Here is a 17,688-nt window from a genome sequence, read left to right on the forward strand (position 1 = left end):
AATCAGTGCCCAAATCCCCCCTCCCCACTGTGTTCTCCGTATCAATGAGTCTCTGTTTTGTTTGTTAATCTACATTGTATATTAGATTCCACGTATAAGTAATATTATGTGGTATTTGTCTTTCTCTGACTTATTTCACGTAGCATAATACCCTCTAGTTTTATCCATGTTGTCACAAATGGTAAGATTTGTTATGGCTGAGTAATATTCTATTATATATATGCCACAGCTTTCTTATGCATTCGTTTATTGATGGGCACTTGGGTTGCTGTCATTGTAAATGACACCGTGATGAACATAAGGATACATATATTCTTTCAAATTAGTGTTTTGCATCTTTTCAGATATATACCCAGAAGTGGAATCGCTGGGTAATAAGTCCCAATCCATGGGCTATGCATATAAATATGTATATAAGTTCTTTGGTTTACCTCTTCTCGTCCTCCCTATCCCCACATCCAGGTATGTGATTCTATTCCATGCTTGAGGTCTTATTTTGTTGGCCAATTCACTTTGTTCATTAGATTCCACAAATAAGGGAGATCGTGTGATATTTGTCTTTCCCAGATTGGCTTATTTCACTTAGTATAATAGTCTACAGGTCCATCCATGCTGTCCCAAAGGGTAAGCGATCCCTATTTTTTGCAGCTGCATAGTATTCCATTGTGTAAATGTCCCACAGATTTTTTAGCCATTTATCTACTGCCCATGTAATAACTATTCTTCACAGTTTAATGCACTTGATCAACTGGGAGATGGGCATTTCAACACAATTGGTGACCTAGGAGATATTTATAACATCTTAAGTCAGCAGTTCTCAAGATGTGGGTCGCAACCCCTTTGGCAGTCAAACGACCCTTTCACAGGGGTCGCCTAAGACCATCCTGCATATCAGATATTTACATTACGATTCATAACAGTAGCAACATCACAGTTATGAAGTAGCAACGAAAATAATTTTATGATTGGGTCACAACATGAGGAACTGTATTTAAAGCGCCAGAAGGTTGAGAACCACTGCTAAGTTGTATATCATTGATGTGTACAAGATTAACTAGAAAGAAAAGTAAAGAGTTTAATTTCCAACATAAAGTTGGAATGCTCTTTCAGGAATTTAGATAACCTATCTTTTCTCATTGGCATTTGCCCATAAATAAGTTAACACAGGAAGTTACCATTAGCTTAACATTTGAAGAAGAAAGAAGCACCCTTCCCCTTTCATTTCATATCTATTTTTATTTATATTTTTATTTTATTTTTTAAGTATTTTATTTGTATGCTGCTGCCAGTGTATATAAAATAATCATTCTTGTGAAGTAGAAATTCATGAAAATTCAGAGAGGTAGATGTTAAGGACTGACGAAAGCTGAAGTTTGTAGAGTATGGCACATGTCGTAGGGTAAGCTTTTTGTACAGTCTTCAGATTTAGCTCTCTTTGAATATTTGCCGGTTCAAGAAAAGTGGTTTAGAACACCTTCAAAATTCATTTTACTACAAAAAGGAACAAACTTTCTGGGGTCTGAAGGGATTGGTACTTGAAGATACTCCAGTCAACAGGGGGTCGTGTTGAACATTCTGCAGACAGAATTGTTTCCAATCTGCAGCTGCCTGGGAAACCTTCACGCGGTTGAACCCGGCCTCCACCCGGAGCAGTTGAACCACTTTCTTCATAGCGGTGACACTGCAGGAACCCGACATGGTGCATGCGAGTGCCGGGCAGATTGGTCGGGAGCAGGTCGCGGGTCGTCGTGGGTCGCGGGTCCACGGGGGTCAGACGGCGGGGCAGCGACGCCAGGGGCCTCATCTCTATTTTTAAAGGGAGTATATTTGTTTCATTTTACTGTATAAGTAGCCCTGCACTTCTCCAAGTTGCGGGTGGGGGAGGCTCTCTTGTTCATTATTTCTAATGGAAATTTTTTCAAAGCATGGCTTGTTAGAGATAATAATGTTTTATTTATTTTTATTAACTCTGGGAAATATAATTTCTCCATTGCATTAAACCCTGATATTGGCAGCTACTTATATTGTTAGGTTCTATAGTCTCAAACATCATTTGAAAAAGTTCAGACATGTAATTTGTGAGAACTGCTTTAGTGAATACTCAGGTAACTAACATTTTTTAAATAGCAAGTACTGTGTCAAGATTCCTGAACTGCTTTCCATAAGACCCAGTATCCCCTCCCCCCCTTCAAAAGGTGCTTTTTCTTTAAGCAACAAGTCTATTACTTCCTGTATACATATCATTGTAGTAGGCAGTTAGACAGGCATGATCAGAGTAGGAACAATAGGCAAGGTATGGACTGTCTCCAGGGTGAAAGCTTCAGGTACCTAGCAACAACCACTCCCTTAAGCATTCGGCCTTCAAGACAATGAGGTCTGAAACTCATCAGTTAGTCTTAGTAACAAAGCCTTGGGTCTGTTAACCACCTTCAGAGTTTTGGTCAAACTAGAGATGACATTTAGGCCTCAATTTTGTTTCAGCTCCTGCCCTGCCTCCCCCCCCCCCCCCAAAAAAAAAAAAGCAAAACCAGACAGGGAACACCATGGCTGACATCAGAACCAGATGCAATGACTAATGACTCCCTCCCCTAGTGTCCACCAATCAGTAGAGACCCAGGCCCTGAAAGGACACACCCGGGAAAGCTGATGACTATTCTATCGAGATCCTCCCCTGGAACCTCCCTTACTAGTCCTGAGGATGGAGGACCAGCTCTGCTCTCTCTCTTGAGCACACCAGCACTTTCCAACCCTTCTTGTCCTCAGCACACTCTTTCTCTCTGAAGCATGCCCCAGCCTTTCACCCTCTCCTTAACCCAGGTGCTTATGTCCTCGCTTTCTTTCTCTTAAGCTCCAAGGGGCCTTCTTTTGTCTCTGTAACTTGTTTCCTGGGCTCACACAGCCCAGCTGGCTCACTTCTTCTACTTCTGTGATTTTCTAAATGAACTTTTGCTTATATTTGAGACTTGACTCTGAATTCTTTCTTAACCAGATCTCAAGTACAGAGGTTGCTGAACCAAGGCCCGAGCACTGGTAACATTCAGATGCAGTTTCTCCACCAACATAATGAATTATGGTTCTTCTATTTCTTTGACCAAATTAGAAAGCACAAAGCTGAAGTGTCTAATAAACTCCTCCCCTGGAATAGATTTTCTTTACTGATATTGCTTTTGTTTGCATTTTTTTTCTTCCTGATTTTCCCTTCAACCATGTGTCATCATCTTATAAAATAAAATAGTATACAAATTTACGTTCACCGTTTTCTCCACCTCTTCCTAAATTTCAAGGGCATAAAATAATCTAGGACCTAAGAGCACACTACATAGAAGTATATGGTACAATAAACTGAGTGCGGGGGTTCTAAAAGGCCTAACATTTGCCATGAGATCTACCAATCTTTTCATTATTAACAAGGATATTATTTAATATTCCTGTCATCTTCAAGTTACTGAAAGACTTCCTTTTTTAAAAAAAAAATTGTTTAAATGTTTTCTTGAGAATTCTTCTGATCCACACATTATCTTCTTTTTGTACGTACAATCCAGGAAGGAGTACAAGTAATGATCATTCCAGAAATCAGTTTCCAAATCAAATCTGTTCAAGATCAGGTTGGGCACAAGTACTATTAACTAAGCCAGTGGTTCTCAACCTGTGGGTCGCGACCCCTTTGACGATCAAACGACCCTTTCACAGGGGTCGCCTAAGACCATCCTGCATATCAGATATTTGCATTGAGATTCATAACAGTAGCAACGTTACAGTAATGAAGTAGCCACGAAAATAATTTCATGGTTGGGTCACAACATGAGGAGCTGTATTTAAAGGGCCAGAAGGTTGAGAACCACTGATCTAACGTCTAAACTCAAGGTCCAAGCCTAGGATATCAATTCAAATGTGTCAGTAGAGACGTAAGTGGAAGGCCAGACCCTTAGAAACCACAGATGGCCGCCCGGCATCAGCTGGCCAACGGTCAGAAAACCAAGTGCTAATGGCTTTTCAGAGCAGAGCACTGACTGGGAATCTAGTTAGTGGGAACTGTGGCTCACAAGGGAGGAGATAAGATACTATCTGATATCTAGGCCCTAGGGGATACTGAGTTCACAGTGGAGCAGCAACTGAGGCAAGAGTTTCTGACAAAGGGCTTCTTTTAGAGGCCCATCTGCCAAAGTGACACTCACCTCAGGGCCCTGAGTCAAGCAGAACCCAGGGATGGAGGGAGGAGGTTAAATGGAACAGCTGCCAGGGTAAAAGGCCTGGGGGGCCAGGAAGAAAGCCAGAAACACCATCTTTTCCTTAAATGACCACAATCTACAACTGTAATATGTTTTGTGATATTTTCCCTTTCTTGATTTGTAAAACAATGGACAAAGAATTTTATATTCTTCTTTAAAACATGTTTATATACATCGGTTAATAGGAAAAAATTCATATGCATTTATCATTCCGTTTTAAACATAACAAAACTTGTAAATTATATATTGCTAGAAAAATTGAATGCATTTAGCCTCAAAAGTTGTCCTGATATCACCATTTTTGTCACTAGTGATTTACTCTCATGGATAGATGATAGATAGATAGATAGATAGATAGATAGATAGATAGATAGATAGATAGATAGATATAGATAAATCCTCACCTGAAGATATTTTTTGCATTGATCTTTAGAGACGGAGTGGGATCTACTGGTTGCCTCCCTCCCACACCCAACTGAGGCTGGGGATGGAACCTGCAACTGAGATAAGTCCCCTTGACCATGAATCAAACCTGGGATCTTTCAGTCATGGGGCCAACATTCTAACAACTGAGCCAAACTAGCCAGGGCCTAGGTATATATATTTCATCCAGGAAGCTACTAGCTCAAGTAACATTATTTATTTTCCAAAAAAAAAAATAATTAAATATATCTTTAAATTAATATTTCATTAATTTTAAAATTAAATTAATAATTTTCTAGCTTTAAATCTCTACAGTAATCTTGTGTTTATTCTGCAAGTATTAATTCCTATTAGTAAGGAAGTATAATCGTTTTCCCATGACATGTCTAACAGCTTTCCAGCTGAGGCCAACCTATTTAATTCATAGCTCTTTGGTCCTAAGAGATATTAAATTCTGTACTATATATTCACTCACAGTATGATCAGACACCTACCAAGTTTTTAGCAGTAATTAATATATTACATGGGGATTGATCCTATTAACTGAACAACTTTGAATAATGTATTCCAGGTTAACAACTACTTGCAGTATCCTGTGATATTCTTACATTTGAACTATTTCTTTGTGATGCATACTAAGTATAATTAAAAGGTTAAAAAAGTGATTAATACTGTCAAAAATATAGAACTCCCTTCTAAAGCAATCTTCAATGTTCTGCAAAATAAATTAGTTTCTTCATAGTATAGTCTTGGGTTTTTATACAATTTCTTATTTACATGTAGTATCATAGACTGATGTAACATCTGTTCTCTTTCAAATGGGAGGCATTTATTCATTAATTGATTATTAGCTATTAATTATTTTCTTCCATCTTGATCAATCACCACAGTCGGTCCGTATCACTTTATCTTTTAATTTTTTAGAGTGCCTTGGTGCAAATTGAATCTGTTATTTCTCATTCCTTCCTAGAGTTCCATTTATCTATCTCTCTTACTGAAACTTTGTATTACTAATGACTTCTCACAGTGACTCTCATCTTGAAATATATTTATATTCAGTTTACCCACTTAAAGTATATTAGTTGCTGATAAAGGGCCTCCAAGTAGATGAGTAATTATAATTTTTTTCATATTTATAATTATATATTGATATAAACTGATCTAAAACAAATATCATTATGCCCACTTTACTTTAATTTGGTACTAAATGCTTTCATGAAGATGTTCCATTACTATAGCCTCAAAATGGTTAGCATTTTTTATTCAGCAGTAATTAATTGGGATGACAAGCAATTATCTTAAGACTAGAGGCCCATGCACCAGTGGGGTCCCTCAGCCTGGCTTGCGGGGATCGGCCGAAACTGGCTCTCCAACATCCGCTGAGGGTGCAGGCAAGGCTGAGGGACCCACCGGTACACGATCAGGGCCTGGGAGGGACCACGGGAGGGGTCCAAGGCGTGTCTGGCCCATCTCACTCAGTCCTGATCAGCTGGACCCCAGCAACAAGCTAACCTATAGGTCGGAGTGTCTGCCCCCTGGTGGTCAGTGACCATCATAGCAACTAGTCGAACAATCGAATGAATGGTCGGACACTTAGCATATTAGGGTTTTATTATCTAGGATATTGGGGAATTAACCAATCACTTAAGTAAGCAAATATTCATTAGGTATTTGAAGTGTTTCCTACCAATCAAGTTGATAGAAATCCTTACTAATAAAAGCCTAAGTAGTTGTCACGCCGTGATGCCCTCACGCTGTCACAAGATGGCTGTGCGCACAGCGGGCGTGCGCAGGTGGGCGAGGCTGGACTTGACACTGCATGCAGCATTGAGGTCCCGGCTCCACGCAACAAGGCCTGCCTGGGGGTCCCACCTCCTCCCAGCTCAGCATGTGGAGCCAGGAGGAGGTGGGCATGCGTGTGGACCTGGGAGGAGGTGGGACCACTGGCTCCACAGGTGAGGCCTGTCTGGGGGACCCCCGGCTCCACACAGCAAGGCCTGCCTGGGGGTCCTGCCTCCGCACAGTGAGGTTTGCCTGGGGGTCCTGGGGGTCCCACATTCTGGCTCCACACGCGCAGAAGCAGGCCCCCCCGACTCTGGCCTGCTTCATTGAGGAGCCCTGGATGGGTGGGGCCTACCTCTTTGGGGCAACCAATCGTGGGGCTCCCACACTATGACAGGGCAAAGGCCAGGCTGGGGGACACCCCCTCCCCGCCCCCCCCAGCTGAGTGCACAAATTTCGTGTGCCAGGCCTCTAGTAATAGAATAAAACTATTAGGCCATTAAATACATACCTTTTATGTATTTATTCAATAAACATGTATTAAACAACAACTTCATGTCAGAACTATGCCAAGCATTTATTATAGGATGTGGAGACACAAAGCTATTCCACAAGTTACCTCCAGCTTAAGTAGTGCAAAAGCATGTGTTCAAAAATAAAGAAGAATGGAGAACAGGAGGAGGGGGAGGGGAAGATGAAAAAGAAATGGAGAGAATGGAGTTATTGGATAATGCAGAAGCAATTCTAACGAACTGACTGCTTAGTGTTTGCCTGTCAAATTATATTTTCATTGGGAGATGAGTCAGCTGCTTGAAATAATAATTACAAGTCTACACCAATTAAAAGGGTTGCATATATCGATATGTCAGCCCTAATATTCTATAAGTCATGATTTCAAAACCAAAATACACTTGTTTAAAACAATGACTTTTGGGTTCCTTTGGTTTCTTTGATCTAAAAGTAAAGTATCATGAAATCAAAATATATTATGGAAAAATATAAAGGACATCTAAAAATTACATTCAGTTGGCTGTATTTGTCACTAATGCCCGAAACCAGAAGTGCTGACTTTTTCCTCATTTGTTATGTACAGTGAACATTCTGAAAAGTGTACCTGGGAGTTTTCTGTGTGTGTGCATGAAATTAGAATAAGAGGAATTAGATTACCTGAATGGCTCCTGTAATTCATCTATAAAACATTATTTCTGAAGACACGCCTGGGGCCGATCACCCTCTCCCTTCAGGGGGAGGAAACACACTGCCAAGACCTGTCTCAGATCCTCCCTTTTCTCTGCTGTCACTGAGGGCCAAACTTTGACAGATACACTGCTTCTGTAGTTATGCTGGTTGGGAGATGATGTCACAGTTAGCCATTCAATAGTGGATCATGTTTCTGCCCTAATTGCTTATTTATTTATTCATAATTTCATCCTCACGGGACATTTGTCTTTCCCTATTCCCAGGTATTTTGGGAGAGAGTCAAGGGGAAATTGTTGTGTGGCAACTCCCAGGCTGCCATATTTCATTTAGTAAATTTCTTTGGTAGTGTATTTTCTTTAAAAAAATAAAAAGTACTAAAATGACTCATAGATAGATCTTGCCATCAAAGAACGCTTAGTTTTTCCCTGGTCAGTGTTTCTCAGTGGTTAGAGCATCAGCCTGTGCTTGGAAGGGTGGTGTGTTCGATTCCCAGTCAATGGCACGTATCTTGGTTGTGGGTTTGCTCCCTGTCGGTCGGGGGCAGGGGGGGTGCACATTTGGGAGGCATCCAATTGATGTGTCTCTCTCACATTGATGTTTCTCTCTCTTCTTCTTCTCTTCCTCTCTCCCATTTCCTTCCTCCCTTCTACTTTCTCTGGAAAAAAAAAAAAAAAGAAAAAAAAAGAGCAATGGAAAAACTATCCTCAGGTGAGGATTAACAAATAAAAAGAACTCTTGGTTTATATAAAGATATTTGCAAAAGTCCCAGCTGGGTGGCTCAATTGGTTGGAGCATCCCCCTGTACAACAAAAGGTTGCAGGTTTGATTCCCTATCAGGACACATACCTAGGTAGACCCATTGTCTAGGAATTGAACACACGACCCTTCTGCACGTCTCCTACTGGGGATGGAGCCTGCAATCCAGGCATGTGCCCTGACTGGGAATGAAACTGTGAGGGTCTGCGCTCAACCAGTGAACAACACTGGCCTGGCTCAGGGGCATTTTAAAAGAGCTTACTTTTAAAACTTAGCAGGCATGTGTAAGGTAAAACATTCATTACATTTTACTATTATCTCATTGGTATTTATTCTTTCAAAAAGGTTAGCATATTTCTATCTGGACCAAATATGCTTTCTGTGTAGATGACATAATTATCCTCAACCACTAACAGTTATTAACTGCCTGCCAGTGTATAGTGTAGGTTGCTTAATGCAGGCTGAAACCGTTATCCTTACTGTTGAGGGCTATGCAAAAGCTATAGAAGTTGGTGCAGATGTAAAGAAATATGTAGGCAGCCTACCCACCATCATCACCTGGATGAACACCTAGGTCAAGGTGCAAAAGCTCAGGGTATGTTCCCGGTGGCAAGTTTGTAATTCACAGTTTCTAATTAGGAGTCCAAAAGGTGATAGAGTGACATCCTTCCCTAAGTACCAAAGTACATGGGCAAAGGGTTCTGCCCTTGAAAAAATACATGTGTCATTTTCATGTCTCTATGGCCAACAGTTTCACATTCTTTTCAGAAAAGCATCGAAGTCAGACATTTGTAAATCTCTCTGGAAGAAGTAGATGTAGAGAGATACATAAAAACCCTGACTTAGTTCCTCTAATAAAGAAGTTACAGAGGGTATATCTTTACATTTCTCCTGCGATAATGAAATTCAAAGAAAATGTATGTGTCTGTGATATCTTTAATATGTTTTTATATGTGCATTATCCTACTAAAAACTTAGAAAATAAAATGACTTTGTACCTTTTCTGTATACAACTGGAAACTTCAAACCTGATTATAAGTAGCTCTAGACTTAAATTAGTGTCTTCTTTTCCATATCTTGAATTTGAGCTTCTGCAGTTTTTCCCTAAATTTCCAAATTTTGGGGTTCATCATTCTTTTTTATAAAATGGATTTTACCCAAGTTTATAGGATTCCTTATAATCAAATTTTATATTATCACCCTCTCATCGTTATGGATTTGGACATATTAGATTTTATTGGACACTTTGTTGTATCTTTGTCATAAAAGTCCAATTTGCCTTCAAGTTTAAGGAACTGCTTTTTTCAAGTTTCTGGGTTCTGCTTTGTAAATAAGAACTTTGAATTAAGTTATCTCCAAAGTCCAATACACCTCTATGTTTTTTTATGCTAAAAATTAATGAGAGAGGGATAAAAAAAGTAAAAAAGAAACACTGAATACATGATTGCTATGCTTAACTTTTGGTCAAAATAATTTATTATTTTATTTTATGTTAAATCCCTAGGGCTTCTATATCAACTACTTAATTTAAAATACCACATTGAAGAAACTATTCCAGGGAAGACCAATTTAAGTAGAAAAATATCTTAACTAAGCATAACAAGTGACAAGATGAGATTATTGCTATCTGTTGTAGACTGTTTACCCATAAAAATATGTAATAAGGAATAATTTCTATGACTATGAAGATAAAAACCCAAATGATTGATTCCAAAATTGCCTTGCATCCTGCTCTTCGTTCTAAATCCAGTTTTCCGGATTAATATTCAGAGTTTATCCTTCACCAAAAGAGTCTAATTATGGAGGAATGATCAGATTGGTGATGAGTAATTCAACTGGGGATGAAATTCTACAGGTAATTTAATATGAGCTGCAATCAGGAATGACAATGACTTTTTAAGGCTTTTTCAAACTGCTTATTTGAGTCCAATACTGCAAAGCTAACTCAGACCACCAGGCAGAAAACAAATTTTCAGTTGATGATTTTTTTTCTCTTTTGGGAAATATTAATATTAGTCTAGAAACTGCAGTTGACTACAAGATGAGTGTATATGAAAAGCATATAGACTATCAGAGTTATTGTTTTTGAAACAGTTGCCTTTTCCTCATTATTAAGCTGAATCATAAGATTACTTCCAATTTTCCAATTATTCTACCTTCACAAGGGTTTCTTTTAAAATTATTATGGCTAACTTTTTGGCACATATGCTCATATTAATAGACATTTAATATTAGTTTCTCACCTAGTATCATTTTCTTATCCCCAAAGTACCTTCAAAAATCTGTGTTTTCTCTGCAATTCTGAACAAAGCAATATAGTAGGATGAAAAATAATAATAGTAATAATGATTACGTAATATGAAAACATATTAGTAAGCTAATATATTTTGAATGCTTTCTGAATGCTGGGCAGTATACTCCTAGATTTGCATGTTCTCTTCTTTCTACCCAGGAAGGTGCCATGTTTACATCTGTTTTACAGACAGAGTAAACAGAGGCACAGAAAGTTAATGAAACATACCCAAGAGGAGAGATCAACCAAAATAAAAACCTAGGTGTATTCTGAACTCCCCTGCTCCCAAGGACACACCAATATCCAGCTACACATGGTGTAATTCCTTCTGCAAGAAATCCAGAAACCAACTGAGCACCTCCTCCCCATTGGGCAAATGAGAAAATACCTCAAACCAAAACTTCTGGAAGAGACTGAGGCATATTCTTGTTATAAAAACCATCACAGGTACAGTGTCATACAGTCGGGAGGCAATTCCCAACTCCTCGCTTCTCCCTAATGAGTGAGGGGTTTGGACACCACATTTAGCACCCTAACTTTTGAGACTTTCACCCATGGCATGGGTGCCCCCAGACACCTTGAAAGCCAACAAGAAGCCCACAGTACTATAGCAAACAAAGGAGCAGTTGTTAATAGGCAGCTTAGCACTCACTGTAGTCTTCCCCTCAGGGCTCAGTTCCAGATTATCACTTGCATTCAACATAAACACATAAGCACTTATTTTATTGGGTCCATCAATGTGCTTTGTATATCTTGGTTAATTTGTATATGAGCTGTCTTAATTGGAGGTGCAAGTGAAATTATGTCTGTTTTATTTTATTTACTTTAATTTTTTTAGAAAATATTTTTATTAATTTCAGAGAGGAAGGGAGAGGGAGAGAGATAAAAAACATCAATGATGAGAGAGAATCATAGGCTGGCTGCCTCCTGCTTGTCCCCCCATTTGGAAGGGGTTGAGCCCACAACACTGGTTATGTGCCCCAAAACAGAATCACATCCGGAGCCCTTCAGTCCACAGGCCGACGCTCTATCTAATGAGCCAAACAGACCAGGGCATGTCTGTTTTATTTTTAAGAAACCATGATTGAATGACCAGCTTGAGGTGAGCTTTTTTTCTTTTTTTTTTAATATATTTTATTGATTTTCCACAGAGAGGAAGGAAGAGGGATAGAGAGTTAGAAACATCGATGAGAGAGAAACATCGATCAGCTGCCTCCCACACACCCCCTACTGGGGATGTGCCCACAACCAAGGCACATGCCTTGACTGGAATCGAACCCAGGACCCTTGAGTCCGCAGGCCGACGCTCTATCCACTGAGCCAAACCAGTTAGGGCTTGAGATGAGCTTTTAATAAATTTTAAGAAAATAATGAAACGAAAGTATACATTATGGACATGTACACTTAGGTATATTCTCTCAACACTTACCAAACTAAGCATTTTCTATGGGCCAGAACTATTAGGAACCTAGACTAGGCTATTCACAGTTTCTTCTTACAGAGGTTCTAATCTGTTAGAATAAAATTTTTGAGGATTGAAAAGACTTTGAACTATTCTAGTTCATCAACATGTCTTCCCCTTCACCATAAAATGCCCAAATATTTAAATACTAGAGGCATGGTGCATGAATTCATGCACATTTGAGGTCCCTCAAGGTGGCCTGTGGAGATTGGGCTCCCACTCGCACCCCCAACCTCACAGCTCCAGCTAGCACCCCCAGCCTTGCATCCCCGCAGCCCCACCTAGCACCCCACCTTGGCCTGGCACCGCCTGCTCACCTGCTCCACCATCTTGCCACAATCTTGCTCTCATTGGGGCCCATAAGGGCTGGCAGCATCTCCATTGCCATCCACTGCCAGCAGGTGATCAGTGCACGTCATAGCAAGTGGTCAAACTCCAGGTCTCCCAATCGAATGACCTACCAAGGGGACAATTTGCATATTAGGTATTATATAGGATTGTGTACTGTGTTTTTTTTTAAAGATACAGATGGCAAATACATTAGAATTTTTTCATTATCGTATTTACCTAATTATTTTTTAGCCACATCAGCAACTTAGTGTTTTTCTTCAGTTTAAGTGTGTTGCTTTTGACAGCATATGAATGTAAAATAAAATAGTTATAAATACTAGAATTGGAAGTTTCCATAAACTGCCTGTGAGCTAAGTCAAGAAATCAAGTTATATATCTACATTATACAGCATGTTAGACAGTTGGAATAAAGTTCTAGATTTCCTTTACATGAACAGACTAGTGCTTTTTTTCTGTGTGACAAGTTCTGCATCCCCCCACCCTCCATGTCCCTCAACATGTGTTCACTTATAATTGCATTGCGGCATTTTATACATTTCTCCTGGTTCCCATGTAGCCCATATTGAACCAAATCTCTTTTTGTAGCTTTCTTCAGACAATCCAATGGGACACCTCAGTTTCTGCTAGGTCACACTTCTTACTCGTCCGTCCTTAAACAAGACATGTTTTTCTGTCTTTATTCCATCCTCTCCCCTTCCTCCAACCTGTTCACATTCTTGTTGTGTGGTTTTTAAATACATATGCCCTAAAATGCCTTCTTTCTGCCTTTGTGTTATTGTACATCTGCTATTTCAAGTCTTTATCCCATCTTGCCTATCAAGCCATTTCTTATTATTTCAGTCCCACTAGTCTTTCTCTTCTGACTGTCTATGTATTTTATGTCATCCCTCTCTCAATTATGCTAATCTTGCCTTCCCAAGTATGTTTTAAACATCTTGGTCGCTAAAAATGTGTTCTTCTCTGTCCCTCGCCAAAAACACACATATTTAATAAATGTTTGTAGGGCATCATGTTGCATTGATACAGTGTCAGATTCACACTTTTATGATAGAAAAAATAAAGAAAAATCACTTCAGGTCACTTCTGCTTCCTTAACACATAACTTTTGAATAACATAAGCATTCTATTTAGAAATATAGCACGTGAACCCACCCAACGATAGTATCAGGAATTGAATTTCCACATGTAGTTCATTTAACTTAAGCAGTTTGGGTTTAATTTGACATCTCATTGCAACTACCCCTTCCCCCCCAAAATATCCCTTCCTCTGTACAAATGTATTTCATAATTCCATCTCAGAATATGCACAGCTGTGAACCAATTACTTCGAAGTTCAAGAGCTGGTTGCTTCTATCCTTAGTATTGCTAAAAAATGTTGAATGTCATCCTGAAGAAAGACACTCAGGCTCGCTATAAGGAAGCTGGGGTTTTTTCATATTTTGTTTTAATATCCAGCACAAATGGGACACATTTTCTTTCCTCTACAATGGCATTTATTGTCTATATTTGGTATCGAGTGATAATAGGTATCTGTTTTTGCATATTCATTTGAATATATTATGCAGTTGTTTTTTTCAGTTATTCAGAGCAACTAGATAAAATAACACACTATGTGGCATGGAGATCAACCTGTTTATCTGAGGAGTACATACTTTTTCAAGCCACCTGCATTGTGCGTGTTTGTGTGTGAATATGAAAAACAAATACAGTGGGGCCTTGACTTACGAGTGTCCTGACTAACGAGTTTTTTGAGATACCAGCTGTCTCTCGGCCAATTTTTTGCATTGAGTTGACAGAGTAATTTGAGTGAATGAGCTCCTTAACAAGCTCAGTCTCGGAACGAATTAAACTCCTAAGTCAAGGCCACGCTGTATGCGTGCTTTACCTACCCTTTCTAGAGTTAATTGGACTCCCAACTCTGTCCCCACCTGCCTAGTTGGCTTTCAGCATCTCAGAGAAAGAAGAACAGGTTAATGACTGGTACAAAAGTATATTTCAGATACCCACACCCGAACCAGGTAGCATGAACTTGTCCTTCGCTTATTGCTCTCTGTCATTTCCTTTACTAGACCTCCTGCTCTCTACATGTGAACAGGCTAGCTGTCAGGCAAACTCCATAGAGAGGACACAAATATGTAATTAGCATAGCTTTTTGTCCCCTCCATTAGTAAGAAAAAAAAAGAAGGGGAGTTGTTCTCTAAGCAACAACTAAAGGTCATATTAATTTTCCTTAAACTCTCCCTCTGGTTTCCCCCGGAGAAGTTGCTATGAGGTCGAGCATATCAAATGAACTAATTATTATGCATGTTCAACGTGATGGATGGGCTCCCAACCCATAGCACAGCCCCTACTGTGCACGCCCCTTTTCTGCTGTGTCATTGCACCCACTTATTTGAGATTATTTGATTTGGCGGCTGACAGTGAGTGTGGAAGATGTGGGAAGTAGGGAGCAAACAGAAAATTCTATTCTGTGAAAGTCATCCGCATGTGTTAGACAGCCACGGTTATTTGATTCAGTTAAAAATCTTCACAAGAATCCTCTGGTTTCTGATTTGGAAAGCATGCCCCTATTATTGATCAGAGATCAGTCCATAGTTATTTCACAGCACTCCCTTTTAAAGGAACTCTTCTGGCCCTAGCCAGTTTGGCTCAGTGGATAGAGTATCAGCCTGCAGACTTAAGGGTCCCAAGTTCCATCTATACGCGGTCCTGCCAATGATGTTTGAACTATGGACTTAAAAAAATACAAGGCCAGACAGTCATGTTACTATTTAAGAAATTTTTATTAGAAAATAGAAAACTCAGTCAATTGGAAGCAGAGTAGAAGAGGGCAGAATACATCGATTGCTATAAAATACAGAGCCTGAGAAATGGTAGTAAACCTAAGCCAAGTTTAAAGTAGTTATAAGAGAGTAGCCACTATAAGGAAACTGGTGTTGGAAAGACATAAACAGAACACATGTAAAGAATTATTTGGCCATGGGAGAGACAGAGTAATTTGTCCCTAGAGCTGTCTAATGCATGACAGTATTCCAGTCCAAATCTTGGTCTTCATGTTTTCTTAGACCATTGTCTTGACCAGGTTATCTATTCCATGCAACCAAATGATCCAACGTATTCCATTCGCTAACATTGACTTAGCACCTAGTATAGGCAAAACTCTCCATTAATTGCTACAAGGAAATCAAAGATTTCTTTTTAAAGTGCCTCTTCCCTCACAAAATGCTCCTGTTTGAGATGTTCTATAAATCAATATTACTAGAAATTCTCCATGTCTCTTTCTAGAAAAAAATGAATTTAGTATTTTTCAAAATTCAGGTTATGGATAATTGTACTTTTCTCCCTAAGCAAAAATTTAATGACTTTTTTCCTCCCTAGAAATCAATACCATATATGAGTTTGGTTCCATTTAAGGATATTGATTATACTGGGGCAAAATTAATTTCTTGTCAAAATTTAATAAAAATGAATCAATATTTATTATTAATAGCCTCATCATACATTTATATAATTAAAGAGTAAAGATGTACTGACCATATTTTTAATAATATCATATTGTATTTACTCTTTGACTATTAGTTTTCTTATTGAATACATGTTTCTTTCTTAATATGGCCATACATTACAATTGCTTGATGTGAAGTCATTATTTCAGTTGCATGTGTAGAATATAAATCACCAAAGCTTACTGTACTTGATTTTATTGAAAAAAAATATTTTAATGTCTGGAACAGATTCGAGAAAAAATATAAATATATATTTTTCTTTATATAGCTACTATCAAGTGTTCCCCTTGGAAATGGAAATGTTTTTAGAAAAATTGTTTAGAAATAGAAGGTATACATTAAGCAAGAGGTTTGGAAGGAGACAGGTGGAAAACTGATCTACATAAAGAATGAACGTGTATTTTGAGTGTCAAGAGCATAAGAAAGAGAGAAAGAAAAGAGAGTAAAGAAGCAAGTCAGACAGTATGGCAGGATCTGAAGTTTGAGGCAAAAAATGGCTAATTAGTAATTCCAAATAGCATCACAGGTAAGCGTTTTAGTGAAATGGAAATCTGATGTTCATTTGTAGGTTGTTTGTGTTTCCATGGTATCAACCTATTTCATCATCCTAAATTTTCACTAAGTCAGCTTAGTATGTGAATGCTCTTTGTGGGACTTGGTAGAAAATGAAGAAAAAACCGTGTTCCTGAAACCTTTAAGAGGACATAGCAGTGAAAAGTGACTCTGGGAATGTAAGTCCCTATGGATGTCTCCGTGAGGGAATTGCTTTATATAGAACATGAATGAATGGGTACACAATTGTGTTTAAATCTCAGAGGCCAAAGGAACCTTGGTTGGTAGCCCATTGTATTAATACAGCGTTAGCTTGATGTATGAAGTTGTTTCTGAAGACAAAGCAGCTACCAAGGACCAAACCTCTAAATCATAGTGGGGTCTGGACATTTATCCAGTTTTGTTATAGAAATCACATAATATGTATCATTCTGCCACACTCTCTCCTGCTCCATTTTTTGCTCATTCTTTAAACATAGAGAGGAGTATTTTAAAGCTTGAAAAGAGTCTGTGAGGTAGAACTGAGGGAGGTTGCCTTTAATTATCCCTGCTTCTTGGCTTGTGTATATATCCAACCAGAGAATAGCAAGAATTGATAATCTATTGAAATAAAAATGTTTTCTCAAGGATATAATCTACTACCTACTGTTATCTCAGCATGAAGGCCATGAAATCTATGTTCTTCTAGCATTAATAAAGTTAAAAAAATCATGAGTATGAAAAGGTGAGAGAGGGAATATAGATTTTCATCAATGAATGAAACTTTTCTTTGGGTGAAGATTTCTCTTGGCATGAACTTACAAACAAAATGTACCCAGCCCTGTTACTTTACCTCTGTAATTCCAACAGGGACAACTCTTCCTATTGTTATCAGGTATTGTTGAGAGATTTTTCTTGCACAATTGGGGGAGGTTTTTAAGAGGAGAATAGCTAAATATTCCCAGAGCCACTGTTTACTATTATTTGAGGAATGGATGGTCTCAACAAACAAAAAGAGAGAGAGAAAACATGTCCTCATAGTGTCAACATTTACTCATCTTCAACCCTCACCTCTCATCATTTTAGCCAAAGTGATGAAAAATAAAATTCAAGCAAGTTTTGCTTGTAATTTCCCTTGTATTTCAATATGAAACC

At 38.7% G+C, this 17,688-nt stretch overlaps 1 protein-coding gene across 1 annotated transcript; it reads right to left on the bottom strand.

The window, feature by feature from the left end:
- Positions 1-1,254: 1,254 nt before the first annotated feature.
- On the bottom strand, positions 1,255-1,747 carry LOC132212761 (guanine nucleotide-binding protein G(I)/G(S)/G(O) subunit gamma-5-like). Its single transcript, XM_059658751.1, has one exon. It carries the CDS (start codon positions 1,696-1,698, stop codon positions 1,492-1,494), a length of 207 nt encoding a protein of 68 aa, XP_059514734.1. The 5' UTR covers positions 1,699-1,747; the 3' UTR covers positions 1,255-1,491.
- Positions 1,748-17,688: the final 15,941 nt, after the last annotated feature.

This window comes from Myotis daubentonii, chromosome 11 (assembly GCF_963259705.1).
Source record: "Myotis daubentonii chromosome 11, mMyoDau2.1, whole genome shotgun sequence".
NCBI lineage: Eukaryota > Metazoa > Chordata > Mammalia > Chiroptera > Vespertilionidae > Myotis > Myotis daubentonii.